The 18,732-nt window shown below is 42.8% G+C and overlaps 3 protein-coding genes across 5 annotated transcripts; 2 read left to right on the top strand and 1 right to left on the bottom strand.

Moving 5' to 3' along the window:
• Positions 1-2,057: 2,057 nt before the first annotated feature.
• Positions 2,058-2,784, top strand: LOC104415740 (protein SKIP34). The gene has a single exon (XM_010027091.3). It carries the CDS (start codon positions 2,203-2,205, stop codon positions 2,506-2,508), a length of 306 nt encoding a protein of 101 aa, XP_010025393.1. The 5' UTR covers positions 2,058-2,202; the 3' UTR covers positions 2,509-2,784.
• A 4,391-nt stretch (positions 2,785-7,175) lies between these two features.
• Positions 7,176-13,490, top strand: LOC104415739 (nucleobase-ascorbate transporter 11). Of its 3 annotated transcripts, none has more exons than XM_010027089.3 (11): positions 7,177-7,472; positions 7,568-8,328; positions 8,885-8,982; positions 9,072-9,242; positions 9,579-9,679; positions 9,931-10,066; positions 10,218-10,268; positions 10,615-10,902; positions 11,526-11,760; positions 12,085-12,365; positions 12,873-13,490. In XM_010027089.3, the coding sequence occupies exons 2-11, from the start codon at positions 7,617-7,619 to the stop codon at positions 13,092-13,094; spliced, it is 2,295 nt and encodes a 764-aa protein (XP_010025391.2). In that variant the 5' UTR covers positions 7,177-7,472; positions 7,568-7,616; the 3' UTR covers positions 13,095-13,490. The 3 variants fall into 3 exon arrangements, with proteins under 3 accessions (XP_010025392.2, XP_010025391.2, XP_010025390.2); XM_010027088.3 differs by having other exon boundaries at positions 7,563-8,328; XM_010027090.3 differs by lacking the exon at positions 10,615-10,902 and having other exon boundaries at positions 7,176-8,328.
• A 126-nt stretch (positions 13,491-13,616) lies between these two features.
• LOC104415738 (receptor-like cytosolic serine/threonine-protein kinase RBK1) lies at positions 13,617-18,688 on the bottom strand. The gene is given in 9 exon segments (XM_010027086.3): positions 13,617-14,062; positions 14,252-14,401; positions 14,569-14,704; positions 14,791-14,870; positions 14,961-15,115; positions 15,426-15,668; positions 15,671-15,682; positions 17,701-18,249; positions 18,367-18,688. Coding segments are annotated over 9 exon segments (1,515 nt in total). The 5' UTR covers positions 18,395-18,688; the 3' UTR covers positions 13,617-13,900.
• Positions 18,689-18,732: the final 44 nt, after the last annotated feature.

Below are 18,732 nucleotides of genomic sequence, written 5' to 3'. Positions count from 1 at the left end.
TATGATCATAATGAACTTCTGAAGTTGCCAGGTCTCTCGAATCCTCCTTAATTGATCATAGTTAGACTTCGATTTGCAAGCACGAAGGCTCAATAGAATCAAATACTCCAAGTCATGACATATCCACCTCTAGCCATGATTAAATTTATTCTAGGCTCAAGCTCTGACACGATTGAATTCAAATCTCTAGATGATTCTAGAGACTTGACAACTTCATAAGTTTGTTATACCTAAAAAAAAAAAAAATTGATTTTAGCTTTCATGAGATAGATCACTTCTAGACAAACTATCAAGCATATGATTATTGTAATTTAATATGTCCAATAGCATAGGAGGAGGAGGAAGAAGAAGAAGACGATCTTATTGAAATCAGTTAGGGAGTCCTGGTATGAATTTGTGAGTATCAGTCTAATTCATAGGTCTAGGTGTGAAATCGCCCACTTGAACTCGATTGGTGCGTGCGCGCATGCACACACATATTAATTTCAACTCTTACACGCCTTTAAGTAAAAGAAACCGTAGCTCTCTCAACTTGGTTCTTTTACCATTCGCTCCTCAAGACTCCTCACACGAGTCCTCCACCTCCTCTCACACAATCTCTCTCAAAAAAAGAAAGAAACCCTCATTCTCAACTCTCTCGCCTCTAACCATTGGGATTCGCCCTAGTGGCCACTTTTCCAATATGGAAGAGGAAGGTGAGGGGTTCAAATCCCCACCTTCTCAGGGGAGATGGGATGTGGACGCGTAAGTTTCAAGAGTGGGTTTCGACTTCCACGCCCTGTAAGAGGTAGGGCAAAAGTCTGAGAGTGAGTGTAGTGTAGAATAGAATAGGACTAACCAAAAAAAAAAAAAAAAAACTCTCTCGCCTCTCGATCCGTCAGTCAGTTCACCTCTCAATGAGTCACACGATTTCCAGCCCTGTCTCGTAGTCAGCCTCGCCTCCCTCTCGCAATCTCGCTCAGACTCACAAGTCTTTCACCTCCCTCCTGTTGCTTCATGTGTGCTTGCTCGTATTTCTCATTGTTGCTTGTCTCTATTTGGTTGATTGGGAGTTCCTTTGAATTTCGGTTTAAGGTCGGTCCTCATTGCTGCTTTGTTGCTTCTTGATTTATATTGTCCTCATATTAAGCATATCCTGGAGCACATAATACAAAGCTAAGGTGGAATTTAAAGCTAATGTTTCAGAGTAGAAAAGATGGGTTCTCTCGGGCGTTCTCCTTTTACATTGGCTCCCTTTCTCTCATTCTAATTTGTTGTCACTATGAGTGATTGTTTATGGCACCGATTTTTTGTACAGTTGGTTAAAGCTTTCTATAAATTCTTATCTTTACCAAAAAAAAAAAAAAAAGGGGTTGATTTAGTCAACCCTTTTGGCATTATACACTTCTCAAAAAATCATCGAATCGTCTTTACTAAAAACTAGTTTCTTGGACCCACCTAGGAGTCGACCAAACTAGTGTTAAGGTTCTTAGGTGGGTTCATGAAACCAATGAGCCATTCCTTGTTCCCATTTTATAGATTTGGCTTTCGGGAGCGATTCTCGGTTCTAAAACCCCTAATTATGTTGATTGAGAGATAAAACTATCCGCTTGCGATATGTAAAGTTTAAGACTTGGTGCAATTTTTACCCAATGATGATGATGATGATAAACCAAGTGACAGGGAGAACCAATAAACAGAACTAACAATGCTGAGAAGAGAGGATGTTCGAGTGTTCCAACCTAGCAATAATTTCTTTTTCTTTGAAATTATATATTATAAAATGATCTTACAAATCTAATCAATTAAAAAATTCACGGACCCCTTACATGGTAAGATAAAATTCAAAAATCAATAACGTCTCCCATCTCATCATCCGACATTCTCGTTTCATCGAGAGAAACAATCTTAACATAAAAATTAAGCGCATGCCATATAAGATTAAGATTATCAAAAAAGCAAAAATGAAAAATAAAAATAAGCATTCCTTTTTTTTTTTTTTTAAATTAACCGACCAAAAAAAGAAAAAAGAAAAAAAAAGACAAGAAGTCACAATTTTTTATTGGATATTAATTGGTTGGTAAAGGCAAGTAAAGAAATACCCGCCGCTGTTCATCAATGATGTCGCCACGCGACGCTCCTGTCCATCGATTGTCATCGCCACCACCATCCTCCTCCATCTCCGCCGGCCGCCACCGCCGCTGATCCACCGCCGCTTCCGCCATGTGCCACGGCCACCACCACCACCGGAGGCCCTTCTCCGACGACCACTTCGCCCCCGCGCGGGGCGCGGGGCCCCTCCTGAACGCCGACGCCGTGGCGGCGGCGGAGGACCTGCGGAGCCGCCTCGCCGAGACGGAGGCGCGCCTGGCGCGGGCCAGGGCCCGGGAGGCCGAGCTGAGCCGGCGGCTGGAGGAGATGAAGCGCTTCGTCTCCGTGATGGAGATCCTCGAGACCTACCTGGCCCGGCGGTTCGCCGAGCAGCGGGATCGCGTCGAGCGTCTCCTCGTGCCGTCGCCGCGCAACTAGAAGCTCGCTCTCCCTCGCCGCGGGGGATTTCAACGCTCGGGGCAATTCCTCTTTGTCCTTTCTGGGTTTGCTGTATAGTTCGATCTCCTTTTCTTTCTTTCTTTTTTTCTCCTCCTTCTTCTTGTGTTTTCGTTATGCTTGATAAGAAAGTATGCATAAACGCAAGATAGTGTAGGAGTTTCATTGCTCCATCTGTTCCAACTGAATCGATATCTCTTTTGGTTGTTTGATGGGTCTCTAAAATTTGGATGTTGGGCAGAGAATTGTTGATCGGCACTTTCTTGTTGTGCGGCTCGGTGGGAAGTTCAGATGGTGTGTTTTTATCTGGGTGATCCCTACCTAATTGAGGAAATGCATTGCCCAATGAAAGCTGTTCTCTAGGATAACTCAGAGAATTCCCTTTTAAAATTACCCAGTACGATTGAGATTCAGGATATGGTGATTTAGATCTGGAGATGATGTTTTCAGGTGAATTGCGATTGCGATGAGATAGTGTCTTTGTTCGAGAAAGATCAGTAGGAAGATCAGTGGGCGATGCTCTTTAGTAGCGAGGTTAGTTTCTTCTTGTTTAGGAAGACGTATTTCATGATCATGGGGGGGAAAAGCAGCCGTCTTTGTGCTTAATGAGAAAGATCAATAGGAGGGTCGGTTGGCAATAAGCCATGCTCTTCTGTGGTATGCTTAGGTTCTTCTCATTTGGGAAGAGGTATTTCACGATCATAGGTGGAAAAAGCAGCAGTCTTTGTGCTTTTCATGGCGATGATAACAATAGCTATAAGCTAGTTTCTAATGCATTCTGTTATTGGAGCAGTGCAATAGAAGTTTACAAAATACAAGCACTATTTTTCTGCTTGTTACCTATAATCTGTCTTGAAATAATTGAACATGTTCCAGTGTCTTGGAGAGGTAACCGCACCAGCACCGGCTGTTTGAGCATCGATCTATTTTGTGATTTCTTGGTCTCAACAGAAGATGTTCTCATTTAGGTCTGTCATTATGCTGTCAAGCACATAAATGCATATGAACCGCGGTTCCTATATTCCAGAAGATCCGCGTCTACTATGAAGCTTAGGGAGTTCCTTGCTTGGATGCCCTCCTTAATTTTGCCAAATTTTATTAGCATGTGCTGTTTTAGCTTTGTGTATCTATTGCAATCTGCATAGATCATTTCTTACCAATTGACAAAACTATGCGGTCATATGGATCTCCCAAGTGAAAATATCGCTCCTTTTTTTTAAGTTTACTCACTCATCCCATCACCATAAATGCCAATTATCCATAGCAGACTGATCTATCTCGTTGAGTCACAGCACAATTTCTGGTATAATTATTCCTGTTTCTCCAGCTATTGAATCTTGTGAAGCGGCAGGCTTCCTTGAGCCCTGGATAAGCTTTGAGGTGCTTGAGTAATGCTTAATGCAGCAATAGTTATTAATTGAGGACCTAAGGGGACTTGGCAGGACATCATAGGATTTACAGTGAGGTTACCGATGGCTTCACTATAAATGCTTAATTTGTTGCTCATAGGACTTTGCAGGACACCATAGTAGAGCTATGTGTGGGAAGCTAACTTCTCAATCAGCTGCTTTTGGTTGGATAAGACGGCTTGCGCTTGCATGTGTTGTAAAGGTGCTCGAGCAAAGATAAAAATAATCAGGAAAAGGTGAAATGCAGTAGTTTTATGGCTTGATCCTATTGCTTGAAACACAGTTTCATCATTTTGGATGGTTGCTTTGGGATGAATTAGCTGCAAGACATTAGGCTGTTGAAATGTTATAACTCAGTGGTTGCACCATGCTTCGCTTGATTCTACTCTGCTGAAACCGGAGACCTCATTGGTTTCTTGGAACTTTCTTTCTGAAAGGAAATGGGAGGTGGCTGCTGTGTATCTACATTTTGTTGTTCTACATTAGTGTATCTGTGGATTTTGTTCTTATTACCCTCGGTATGATTGCCCATCATAATGTATTTGTTGTTTATGAAAATGCTTGATTTCCAAAGGCGTCACTTCTACTTACACAACGTCAAAAAGGGCAAGTAAACTAAGCCCTATTCAAATTTCTGTGCACAACGGAGGAGATGCTTTTAACTTAGTATTATAGGTGTTTCAATTTTGGGCAGTGCTACAGTGACATTGTGCATTTCGGTAGTACATATTCCACAATCGCACAATCGATCTGATTCGGTGTTGAATGTCAAGCATTCGGTGAAGCTATGCAACATCAAGATCAGGGATGTAAATCAAGCCCGAAAAATAGAGTGAACATTTATGCCCTTCCTATCGCCATCACTTGATGGATCATCGGTGGAGAAGCATGGCAGTTAAGGTCGCCCTAATCCGTCGGCCCTTCAATGTTTGAACGGTATGAGCTCCGTCGGCATTGAGGGTGATTGCTTTTTGGGACCATGCGGCATCACATACTGTGGCCTTCGATGACCACAATCTGTCAGTTTCGACAATACAGGTTGCCTACAAGATTGATTACACGCCTGATGGTGTGGTAATTAAGACGTGGCAATGCGCCTCCTCTCTGTTCACTCTCTCAACCCTGAGACCAAACCAGTGTTAGCCCAACAGTCTTTGGCCGGAGTATATAGACCTGATTAGCAGCTTGTCGACCCATGTCGACCCATCTCGCCCCCTTTTCCGAGCCTGGCCCCACGTTTTGTATCCAAGACCGGCCCCGGCTAAGCTAACCTGGGTTGCCGAGCGGTCCTGCTAGAACCCACCTCAGCATCCTTCAGTTGCAACGCCCTTTACGTCTGCTTCCGTTTGAAGCTCTTTCGAATGGTTCGGTGGATGAATTTTCCTTTTCCTCGCGTTGCGCACCCTCAAATTACCTGTAAAAGCGCAGATCCGACGTCACTTTCTCCACCGAAAAAAGCCAACAAGATAGAGAATTTCAGAAGAAGATTGGCAGATACGGAAATGGGAAAAGGAGAGAAGCGGATAGAAAGTGACATCAGTGTTGCTTGAGAAAGATTCTATCATGGAGGATTTGGAAATGGGGAAAGAGAAAAGATAGTTGAGTGTGCTGTCGGTCCCTTTATCACGAAGTCTTTCGAGTTCATAATTTGAGGTAATCTCCATGTCCAGATGCCATCTTAAAAGTGGTTTTAAGAGTCTTTTCCAAAGGCAAAGCATTCCAAAAACGAAGGCGATTGCTTTCTGATTTCTTTAAGCGATCAATTCCGGCCGATGGACCCATCTCGATCATAATTGTTGCCGATTCATGGATTTACACTGGCTCGAGAGGACTAGATTCAAGTGCACACAGTACAGGATTCTGAAAGGAGAAGCAAAAGGGAAGTTTTTTTCTCCGCACTAATCTAGTGGTGGACATCGGAAAAGCTTTGATAATATAGTATTATTTGAGAAATTGTTTATGGTCGATGAGAAGTACATGTGCTGATTCCCGAAATTAACTCTCATCTTTGAGAAAGTAGTTTGTCTCCAAAGACATGCATTGATTAACACTCCACCTATGGCCACAAAGGCAAAACACACGCCACTCCTTTAATTCTCGGAGCGACACCGGACCATCGATCATCATTTCTCTTATCATTCTCCTTGTGTTGATTACTATCTCATCGCATCAATCAACACTGGCGACATATGTAGATAATTGTTATCATATTAACTTTGGGAACTTGTATTTTTGGAATGGAAGTCGGTTATTATTCATCTTCTCCAAAATCACCACACGGAAAAGCCGATCGGAGGTCTACGATCGTAGGCCAAGGGGTTGCATTACATCTCAAAATGACCCGAGGGTCGTCGACCTTAGTCCAAAGGGTCTTCGATCCCGACGAACCGTCACTAGACCTCATGCGAGCCTCGGTTGTGTTCATCGACCCAAAAGCTCTACGATGGATGGAAAGCCGCATGAGGTGCGACGGTCGCCTGAGGCCATGCAATGGTCGCCTAACCTGCGATTGCGAGAACCAAGGCGACTGATGCTTGGGGTCGCGCGACCTGGTTGCGAGGTCACATCCGATCGTGTGAACCCAGGAGACAACAGCCGCCAAATTCGATGGTCCGATAGCTAGATGTGGTCGATTGATGGCCGAGACTTAAAAAAAATACAAATTTTTTTTTGTTTTTTTTTTAATTTAATAAAAGTCCTTTACAAATACAAAATTTACCAAATAGTATTTGGCCAAAGTTATTTCTCAATATGCTTTAGAATTACAACTCACCAAACGCTATTTGCATTTTGAAAAACTCCATTCATCCAAAGGTATTTACATTTTTGCAAAAAATTTCCCCAAAAGCTAAATCAAAACGAGGCTTTTATTTGGCATAAGGAAAAAAAAAGGCAAGGACTTTATGAAGTTTACTGCCGGATTGGCATAAAAAAATGATTTTCATATTTGCATTTGGATGGTTGATATATGAAATAATTCAATTACTAAACTAAGTCTTAACACATATCATTCATTTGAGGGCGAATGCGTAAATAATTTCTTATATTGGTGGTGGATCTAATAATAGTAATCTAGAAATAATTCAGCTAAACAATTGCAAAGCACAATTTACAGTTGGAACAATGATAATAATAACCTGTGTTGTGGATTCAACGACAGGAATATCCCTATCAGCAAGGCTGCTCTGTTTTTACTCGCTTTCCCTTTCAATTTTCAAAAGCCATGGTTATTCTCTCACAAGCTTTTTCCCTCAAAAAGCAAAACCCCTCAGCACCTGCGAATTTTCCCAACGGCCGAGAACAGGGCGCTTCTGTAATTTCAATCGATCCGCCATTCATGATTGAGCACCAGAAAGATAGTGATTTGCGACCAGCAAGAAAGGACCAGTGGAGTTGAGAACAGGACGCTGCTGCAAATTTCTCCCTTCCAGTCACCGTCACTGTCACTCTCACTCCTTCAGCTCGCCATCCTCAAATGACGACGAGGCACCAGCGTTGTCGTGTACCCATCCCATCTTCCAAATCCAAATGATGCCGGTTCCCACTTTGCTTTGCTCTTACTCTCTCATCATTACTCAATCCTGCTCGCTGTAGTTACTGGGTCTTCACTCTCTTATTGTTTTGAAGTTAAGACGGAGAGACAGGCATCACTGACGACGACCCATTTCTCAAAGAGCTGAAATGGAAGCTGGGTCGAGCTCCAAAAATGTCGGCAAGGCTGAAGGGAAAGTGGGTGGTAGGAGACTCGGCTCAATGTTCTCAAAGATCGATCCTTTCGTTGGGAGAACCGACCACAATCCCAGGGAGCTGAGATCTTGGGCTAAAAAAACCGGGTTCGTCTCGACCTTCTCGGGGGAAACTAATCGCAGCTCAAGTGCGAAGTTTGATAGCGGCGGGTTTGATCTGGAGAGAGATGCTGATAGGAGAGGTGGGGGGTCCTCGCCTAAAATAGAGATCGACCCGGTTCTCGGCAGGACTAGACGGGATAGTGGGGTCGAAATCGAACCTGCTTCGGTTGCCGGAAGTGGAGTGAGCAGGGACGGAAACGGTGGCATTTTAGGGGCTAGGAATGGGGCATTGAGGGGCGAGAGCCAGAGGGTGAGGGTGGCGGATGAGGCGAGTTTGAGGGACAAGGAGGATAAGAGGAAAGTTGGTGCGAATGGAAATGGGAATCTTGAGGGAGGTAATACTAGGAGTGAGAATTCGAATCAGAACAATGGGAATGGGCGTGGAGTTGCAGCCGTTGCTCCAGGTGTGGAGATGAATAAAGATGATAGAAAGGAGGAAGGAGATGTGCGGATTGATGTCTATCCGGAAGGCGAAGAGCCGGAGAATGGGTGGTGGAACAGGTCGCCAGGAATGAGGTTGGGTTTAAGAGATAATCCGGGCTTCGGTCAGTAAGCTTCCCGTTTCATGGAAGTCTTTGTCTTAATTTTTAACTTCGGCTTGTCTTAGTTGTGTGGCAGTGTCTAGTGAGCACTTAGGCTGCATCAAGGAACCTGCGTACAAGGGCGGATGTGATAATAGTTATCTTGTTCTATTTAATAGGGGCATTAGTTGCAAACTGCATGATGCTTACATTTATCCAAACGTGATCTCAATGCTTTTGCTTTTCGTGGATGTTTGCATGACTCAGGCAAAATACTCACATGCTTAGTTGTGATAGTTACTCTTTATGATAATGTCCATGCTTGTAATATTTTTCATTCTTATCGTCTTTCCAACCACTGGACTATAGTAAGGGCAACTAGGGAAAGGAGAATGCCGTAAAACTTCAGTAACACATGCATATTGTCCAATTACCACATAATTGTTGGAAGAAAATAGAATCATCTTATGCATCATGCTTGACTGATCTGTTCGAACCAATGAAGTAATTGGACACGGAGTTCTCAGTGAGTGCCAAAGTTAGTACTATTCTGACTCCGCTTCATATCCATCGGTTGCAGTGCCAATTATTTACTACAGTTTGCAGCACTATTTGTCACTGGCTGGTTCACTTATATTCATCCCCTTGATCATGGTCCCAACCATGGGAGGATCCGATGTAAGCTTACTATTGGAGAGATAAATTTGATCTTTTCTCAATGTTGCTTCGCTATTTTGTTGACACATCTTTACCATTTTTTACTACAGAAGGATACCGCGACTGTAATTTCCACGATGCTATTGGTGTCTGGCATTACTACGTTGCTGAACTCTTACTTTGGTACCCGTCTTCCATTAGTTCAAGGGAGCTCGTTTGTATTTTTGGCACCAGCTTTAGTCATAATGAATTCACGGGAATATCGCAATCTCGCTGAACATGTAATACTCTTATATTGGTGAATTCATACTGTCATGCAAATACATTCCCTACCATTTCTTCCACATGTTTAGAAATAAATGGTCGTAGTGAGCATGTACGGAATCGGTTTGATGGTAAAAGCAGGAAGAACAACAATTGTGTTGCCTTGTCTTAGTCTCTTTTATTTTTTTTATATCGTCTTTTATATACAGTGGTACTTTTTTAGGTAGAAAAAGGATATCTACAGTCTACTATTGACTGAAATGAAATTGAACATGCAACCCAGGCAGTCAATTTCTTGACCCCTGTGGAAATTCTTGCAATGATACTAACTTGTACTGTCCAATTAAGTGCAGAGGTTTAGGCATATAATGAGGGAATTGCAAGGTGCTATAATTGTTGGTTCAATTTTCCAAAGCTTTCTGGGGTTTACGGGTTTAATCTCCCTCTTAATCAGGTAATTCGGATTTTATAGATGAGTGTTTCCTCATGTGTTTAGTTATTCTCGTAGATCTAATTCTGTAACTACAATTGATGCATTAAAGCTTACTGATTTAAAATGCAGTCGTTAATGTGATTTCTTAACAGAACTCTTTTATGATCTGGGACCTAATATAGCATCTAAGATCTTCTTTCAATTACATTAAAATTTTATGGATCAAAGCTAAATTTTTGGAGCTTCAGGTTAATATGATTCTGCTTTTGCAGGCTGATAAACCCTGTGGTGGTTGCACCAACTGTTGCTGCAGTTGGTTTAGCATTTTTCAGTTATGGTTTTCCTCAGGCTGGTAGCTGTGTGGAGATTGGCATTCCGCTGATACTATTGGTTCTTATTTTCTCATTGGTAAGAGGCTCCTTTTGCTTGCACTCTCAAACCTCTGTCGATGAGTCCTTTAAATTGATTGTCTTTTTTAAGGTCATTTTCTGTTTTGATTCTGTACAGGCAAACATAGTAATTTACCTCACGTATAGTAACATTACTTTTGTTTTTCCAGTACCTTCGAGGGATCTCCATCTTTGGGCATAGATTGTTCCAAATATATGCGGTATGTACAGTTTTGAATAGTTATTAAATTGTTTAAGTTTCATCTTCCAAACCATTGTTCCAAGTGTAGATCTTTTTTCCTTGTGAACTTTGAATTTTGAAGACATCGAATTATATGTTCAACTTTTGCAGATTTCAACCTTTTTCTTTTAAGTGCTTAGAATTGTACAGCTTGTGCTTCCCCTGAAAAGGACCCTTAATTTCGTTTACCAGCCACATGAAAATCTGATCAATAGCTTGCTCAAGCATTTCTTGTATTTGCCAAGGCAAATTTAAAGTATTTTGAGAACAACACCGTTACTATACTGGATTGAGCTAAGTAACATGACATCTCTAAGTAACTGCAGGTTCCCTTCAGTGTGGTGATTATATGGGCGTATGCATTCTTTTTGACGGCCGGTGGGGCATTTGATTACAAAGGCTGCAGTCCCGACATACCCAGTTCAAACATATTAGTTGATTCGTGTAGAAAGCATGCTTACACTATGAAGCATTGTAGAACTGATGTCTCCAATGCAATGAGAACTGCTGCTTGGGTCAGAATTCCATACCCTCTGCAATGGGGTGTACCTATATTCCATTTAAGGACTTCCATGATCATGATCGTCGTGTCATTGGTCGCATCTGTGGATTCGGTCAGTAGTCAGTACCTTGTACAGTTAAACATGCAATGCATTCAGGAAATAGAACGGAGGTGAAGAGAACTTGCTGGAGAGGCCTGGTTAGGAGCCATCTTAGAAAATCTTTAAACAGATAACAGGGAATATAACTTGGCAAACTGTTTCCTAGGACATTATTTTTCATAACTGCTCCTTTACTTCAATTGTCTTCCTATTTTCGCCCTAATTTTAGAAAAACCATGGATGAGAAATTTTCTAAGTTTTATATTAAAAAATGATTGTTGAAATCAGTTTGTGGGTATTATTCTCAAATTGGTATCTTCTCTTCTTCAGATACATTTTGAGACTTTAGGACAACTCAGCTCTTTTTTTATGTCTTTGCTTTAATTCCTATTAGACAAGATTTGAAAATTTTTAAAATTTGCATTGACTGAGTTCTCAGCTTTTCTGCAATCTGTATTTTACCAGTGTTTTTTGGTACTTTGCGATGCCAGATGAGATGCAGATGATAGAGATAGATGTTGTAAGGAGAAACAAAATAGATAGCCAAAAGCCGCTTAATGGTGGAATAACATAAACATAAGAGAACTGCTGGTTTAAATTTTAAAGGTTTTGTCAATGTTGCATCTTCTTGGCAGATTGGAACATATCATTCTGCATCAGTGTTAGTCAATTTGAAGCCTCCCAGTCCTGGAATTGTTAGCAGAGGAATCGCACTTGAGGGTTTCTGCAGTCTACTGGCAGGACTTTGGGGTTCTGCTTCTGGGTCAACAACATTGACTGAGAACCTTCATACGATAAGAATCACAAAGGTGGCCAATCGTAGGGTGGTGGAAGTTGGTGCCGTTTTCCTGATTTTCTTCTCATTCATAGGTATCGCACCCTTTCACAGCCTCTTAGAGCAGCCCTTAATGTGTCTACATTCTCATGCAATTTAATATTGATTCTCATTAGTATAATGCTTGACAACTCTAATTAGAAATAAACAGGGAAGAAAAAGAAACCTTAGAAAGAGAGAATTTAGTCAAGTCAGCTAGGGTAAAACTTAAGCTGGCTTTAAGTGTCTCCGTTTCTTTCTGTTAGGGCCTTCAACTTCAATAATTGACTTTGTTGCTAAAGGTAGTTGGACATATGCATTTCTACATCTTGTCCTAATGGTTCATACTCTCAATTCACTCACTATTTTTGCATTCTCAGGAAAGGTGGGTGCTATCCTTGCTTCTATACCACAAGCCCTGGCTGCTTCTATACTGTGCTTCATATGGGCGCTTATCGTGGCACTGGGCCTCTCCACGTTGCAATATACTCAGACAGCAAGCTTTAGAAACATGATAATAGTTGGCGTCTCACTGTTTCTTGGTTTGTCTATACCCGCTTATTTTCAACAGTACCAACCAGAAGCAAGTTTGATGTTGCCTGGTTACTTAATACCTTATGCTGCAGCATCAGATGGTCCAGTCAACAGTGGCAGTTCTCAAGTAAGTCACTCTTTACTCCCTTTGATCCCATCTTTTTCTATTTGGTTCATTTTTTTCCCTTTCTTTACTCTCTTGCTAGATTAGGTTTGCACAAGGGTTTTTGGACTCGAATTCAAATTGGTTGGGCGGGGTGATCTCTGCGCTGCAGAGTGCTTGATCTATTAATCTCTAGTTTGAAAAGAATCATTTCGAGAATTAGGGGAGAACATTGAAGTCATACGTCAGCAATCTTGAATGCTGAATACAACTGACTTATGTTGCAATGCTTCTATGAACTCCTAATAGATTCACTGTCTTCATGATGTCTGATCAATTGAACTACTGCGACTTTTCTAAAGAACTGTTAACTATAGTATTCTTCTTTGAGATTCTGCATGTACAACGATGATTATCCTGTCTCCAATTTTCGAAGACTTTATGCTGTACTGCTGAAAGTGCTTTGTGAGCTTAACACTTCACAATTGTAAAGCAAAACTGACATATTGTGTCTGATGTTAATGCCTCCAGCTTGATTTTGCAATAAACGCGCTCATGTCATTGAATATGGTCGTGACTCTATTGGTGGCAATTGTGTTGGACACCACAGTTCCAGGCAATCGGCAAGAGCGTGGGGTATATATATGGTCACAACGGGATGATATAGCGGCAGATCCATCTTCGCTTGCTGATTACTCCCTTCCTAGAAAAGTTGCCCGAATCTTCTGTTGCTCAAGATGTTTGACTGCCTGAAATTTGGCAGACGATGGCTTGTGTGCTGCAAGACGTCTTGCATATACTTGTTAAGGAGCCTTGAAAAATGGAGGGCTCTCACTTGGAGAGAATACAGCTGATTGTGAAGAAACCCTTTGATGGCAAGCTCTTGCTTGCAAATTAAAATCTTGATTATATTATATAGACAGAGTTGTGATGTTTTGCCTTAGGAGTCAATTTTATGATTTTAACTAGAGAAAGAATATTCTTTTGTATTGGGTACAGTTTGTAAACTTCCTATTTAATCTGATCCTTTGGGGAAGGATTGATTTATCCAGATGACCAGCTGGAAGCCTCTAGATAGCCTAAAATACCACCTCATCATGTAACTCTCAGCATATACTTATTCATATATTAACCTAACTGTTGAGTAAACATGTGTATTGGATGAGTACTTGTATTGCTTTATGGTTTGAACTTGATCCCCGAAAGATGATAATTGATCAAGTGTCTCTTCTCTGCTCCGACAGACATGGCGAGTACAGGATGCTTCCATCAGTGTGGTCACTCGAATCTTTGGTATTTCCAGTAAGTAACGACAATGGGGGAAGACATTACATATTGACTGTATTCCAGCACCCATTTTACATGCCTTTTTCGATAATTCACTCCCTAGGAAAAAGAAAAAAAGAAAAAAGAAAAAAAGGAGGGGTGTTATGCTCGTGTTTACATTTTTAAAGGAATTGAGCAATTAGCCAACTTGCTAATTCTCACCCTCGACGCATGCAAAGAATTCTTCTTGGCAATGACAAGTAATTGCGAGAAATGCCGATGCACTGAGCAATTTACTCTTGCATAAGAAGCTGCATGTGCCGGTTAAGATCCTTGAGATAGGTAGTGCAAGAATAGTCTTCCAGGTCACAGGCATCCAACAGAAGTGCTCTTCCTGATACTGATTTCTGCTTCCACTCTTGAGCACCATCCTCACCCTTGAGCATCTGCACAACCTGGAGCCCAGAAAAACCAGCATTTTCTGTATCAGACTCTTTTAACTTCGAGCCAGCATGCGGGTTTGTGGATTAAATGCCATGCTACCAATGAATCGAAAATTCATTAATGATGATGCTTTTCGCTTGTGCTGTGAGGATGACTAGCAACAACATTTGGTACCAAGAAGCCGTGCTCATTTATTTTACCTTCTTCATATCTGGACGCATGGTGGATATGCAGTGAACGCACATTGAAGCCATCAGTGTGGCTCTTTTCATTTCTGCGATATCATAAGCGTCTTTCAACCGTGGATCCGCCAATCCTCTGATGTTATTTACGTCAAGGAGTGGCTTGGCCTGCATGACAGAGATAACATTCCAAAGAGAACTTCCAGAAATTGGCAGCAACTAATATACCGTAAGAGGCATGTCAAAAACCTTCATTAAATTTTACAAATATCCCGTTCCTTAGAATACTTGAACTGACGACTATTTCGGATGAAGATTTGAGGAAAGTGACCTACCCACATAACTAGGCTCTGGCGGGTTGAATCAACAGCACGGCGACCTGTAATGAGCTCGAGTAGCAGAACTCCAAACGCAAAGACATCAATCTTTTCGTCCACAATTCCATGCATGAAGTATTCTGGGGCTAAATATCTGTAAAAATTATAAATTACAGCAGAGAAGGCATTGGAAATAAGTGATTATCATCACAAATGACTACATCAAACGGCAAGCCTAACCCGAATGTGCCCTCGATTGGGAACACGACGTGCTGAGCCCACTTCTCAGGAAGCCACTTTGCCAATCCAAAATCAGATATCTGCCACCAAGAATTTGGTTCCTTTGGTTCTTCATTCTTACTTACGATTACTGTAACTCTTTGTACCATACAAAAAAGGGAAAGGTATACCTGGGGCTCATAGTCTTCGGTGAGTAATATATTGGAGGCTTTGATGTCTCTGTGAATGATCCTCCTTTGGCAACTGTAGTGGAGATATTTCAGCCCTTCAGCTACTCCTACAGCAACCTTAAACCTTATTTTCCATTCAAGACTCTCTGCTGAACCTGCAACACTGAGCAATTTTCATCAGTATCCCATTGACGGCTTATGTACCTTGTCTTCGCAATTAGGTGAGTTAATGGCTCGAGTTACTGTAGTGCGTAATGTTTACAATGAATTCAGGAGGCTAGCAAAAACTTTATACGATATTGGGGTCGTCCAACCTGACAAGAAACAATCCAGCACAAGTAGCTCATGGCTAGCTAGCTCGATTCGCAGGCAATCGGGCTTTGTACGTCTCAAGTCGAGGGGATCAAATGTTTGACAATGAGAGCTAAGATGACATAGAATGTAGAGGGAAAGAGAGCACATCACCGTGAAGTACCGAAGCGAGGCTCCCGTGGGGAGAGAACTGGAGGACAAGGTGGAGACCGCCGTCCACGCCATAGCCGAGCAACCGAGCCGCATTTGGGTGGTCGATGTGGGCTATGATCCCCAGTTCAGACAAGAAATCAGCAGTCCTAGTCTCTTCTTCCTTATCTTTCTTGATCAATCGCTTCACCGCTACTAGCAGGCCATCGGGTAATCGCCCTTTGTACACCTCCGCGTGCCCTCCTTTCCAATCAAGTTCTCTGAAACGGATCGAGAGAAAATCAGTCGAATTACTCAAATCATTTTTAAATGTCTCATTACTCAATGGTCCAGCGACAGTAACTAAATTACTGAACAGTGAACCAACTGGCAAGCGGTTCGGAAACTGTCTTTCAAGTATCACCATCTTGATTTTCTCCATCATTAGGTTAATAACGGACAAAAACACGATTTCAAAGATGGGTTAAAGACTTCATGAAAAGTATAGGTTGTCCTAAATTAGCTCGATGAAATTGCTTTGCTGATAAACGTCCAATCAATCGCGCCAAAAAAAAAAGAAAAAGCATTCAGCTTCGCGCCACGGGTCTTGACTAACTCCGAAGTGGCTGGTCCCTCGTCAAAGACTTAGGTTTTCACATTTGTTGGCGTCCTGTCGTCGCCTTTTCTTGGTCAAAAGTAGATCGCAAAAGTCTTTGGAATTCGCAAAGACCGATCTGTTCACACTTTCACTGTATACGTCCGTGCCACTCAGAATCAGAGTATATTCACAAACATGTAATTGATCGAAAAAAGTCAGAATCAAGTCTCGAGCTCGCTATTAATGAAATTCAAGCACCAGGCAAATGACCAAATATTTCACCACCTCTAAAATTCTAAAATTTAAATCCTTTCTTGATCAAACTGTCAAAACATTGAATCCTACTCTTGCACTTGTCCCCCCCTCAAATGCTCTCCCTCATTGGCACGGGCGTGCGAGAAGTGTCTCTTGGACAAAGGCACGATGTCGAAAGCCGTGAATCTCGCTGTGGCTATTCTTTCAAGCACACCTAACCCCCTCCGTTATTTGGCGCAACTGGGTCCACCCAAAAAAAAAGTCAAAAAGGAAGTCTGCGGTCGATGAATTTTCAGTACCAAAAACATCACAATCACCACCCCCCCCAAATTTCCCCCCCAAAGAAAAAGACGAAGGGCACTATACAGAAAAGCAATAGCAGAGAGCATATCAATACCCATCTAAAGTTGGAACATCCGAAGCGGCTGTCCAGAGACAACAAAAAGCTCAACCTAACATAAGTCACTCTCGCGGATCTGTTTCGCCTAGCCATAGTCGTAGTTGATGACTATCCGAACATGACTAAAAAAAAAGAGAGAGAAATTTGGAGGGACGGACTTAATGTCGAAGGTGCTCTTACATTGAATTCGCTGTCTCTACAGTTAAATTTTGTTGAACTCTATGTAGAATATCAAAAATTTAATGATAGAAAAGGAGAAGACTTTGAATCGTCAAGTCAATGAAAAGTCGATCTTTCAAAGACGACGAAGAATCATATGTTAGCATGTACAAAATCATTCTATGTTACAACACATCTAAAGATGCAGACATGTGGAGTGGTCAAATATAAAATGTATGAATTTGGAATGAGTTCGAGATGTCAGTCAAATTAAAGTTGGAATTTTTTCATAAAACCTACAATAAGGCAGCATAGATAGAATTTTCAAAACGTAACAAGGAGGGGGACCGATCAAACACTTGGGTCCTCCCCCTGGCACTATCATCATCATCATCATCATGTTCGGTCCTCAAGCACGTTCTGGGGAACAGTCAGAGAGCAAGAAAAATTAATAAGAGTCTCCGAGCAAAGAGGCGCGACCGTTTCAAGCAGCCCCTGCATTGATTTTCGTGCAGCAGGCAGATCCTGTAAAAGCGAGGACCAAGCACGCGCCCCCTCCCTTTTTTTCTGATCCTCGCCTGCTCTGCTCTTGACAGTCCATGTCGCCCGGTCGTCGGGTTTAGGACAAGAACAGGAGGACATCATTACACGAAAACTTTACTGTTCTTGATACGGTATTCCATTCATGTTCTTGTTGCTTTTATGCATGATTAGACTCGGAGTCTTCTTGGGTATTCGATGGTATGCTAAGTGTCTTGGAAATTAGCGAGGTTTAGATGGATCAATGATCGAGACGAATCTAGTTCATGCAAATCATTCTAAAAAGAGAAAGAAAGTAGAAGAGTGGAACGCAAGAATTTAGATTTTTTTAAAAAATTTAAACTTACCAGGGCTGAAGTTGTCTGTAGCCGCCACGAGCTCTGCAAGGTCGAAGCTCCGCCAAGTGGGCTTCGACGCCGGCAGATTCAGAGCCCCGCGATCGATCCCGTCCTCGGCGCTGCGAATCCGGAGCAGCTTCTTCTTCTTCTTCTTCGCCTTCGTCGCGGTGGCGGTCGTCGTCTTCGATCCTCTTCGCGAAGAAGGATCGAAGGGGCACGCGTCGGCCCTCGCCTCCGCGGGAGGACTCGTCAGCAGCAGCAGCCTCCTCGTCGACCGCCTCCTCCACGCGTCGAGCACGCCCCCCCAGTGCAGCCTCTGAGCCGCCGCCGTCGGCTTCTGGGCCGCCGCCGCCGCCGAAGACGACGACGAGCTACTGCAGCTACTGCTGCTGCTGCTGTGATCGGAGTCGGAGCCGAGGGACGGGATCTCCAGGACGCCTCTCGGAGACGACGCCCGGCCCTCGCCCCCGGCGGCCGCCTCCTCCACCTCCACCTCCACCTTCCCGACTCCAGCCGGCCCCAGCCCCTTCTCCGGAACGTCTCGACCTCCGTCCGTCTCTGCAGCAACAGAACAAAGGAACAATAAATAAATAAAAAACCCGGTCGCCGCCGCGTTCGATGGATGCTCTGTTTTTGGCCGCAGGGGAAAACAGAGGAGACACGGAAGACGCTTACCGCCACCGCCACCGCCACCGCCAGGCATTGCGAAAGCCGGTGCTTCGACTGCAGAGTTTGTCTCGAGAGGGGGTTGAAGACAAGGGTCGCGATCAAAGCTTGAAGAGTCAAGGGCGAGACAATTCTCGGGTCTTCCTGCAGGCCGCGAGAGCCGCCATTGATACAAGCCAAAACAGGGGTACACTCCTCTTCGAGTTCGAACAGACAAAGCTTTTTGACTCTTCTTCTTCTTCTTCTTCTTCTTCTTCTTCCCTACTTTATAAAGAGCCTCGACTGGAGGAGAAAGTCACAAGCGCCAAATCTCCTATGGATGACGCAAACCCCTCTTCCATTTATTTTATTTTATTTTATTTTTGCTGATTTTGG

This window comes from Eucalyptus grandis, chromosome 8 (genome assembly GCF_016545825.1).
Source record: "Eucalyptus grandis isolate ANBG69807.140 chromosome 8, ASM1654582v1, whole genome shotgun sequence".
NCBI lineage: Eukaryota > Viridiplantae > Streptophyta > Magnoliopsida > Myrtales > Myrtaceae > Eucalyptus > Eucalyptus grandis.
This window is presented reverse-complemented; position numbering and strand designations above follow the sequence as displayed.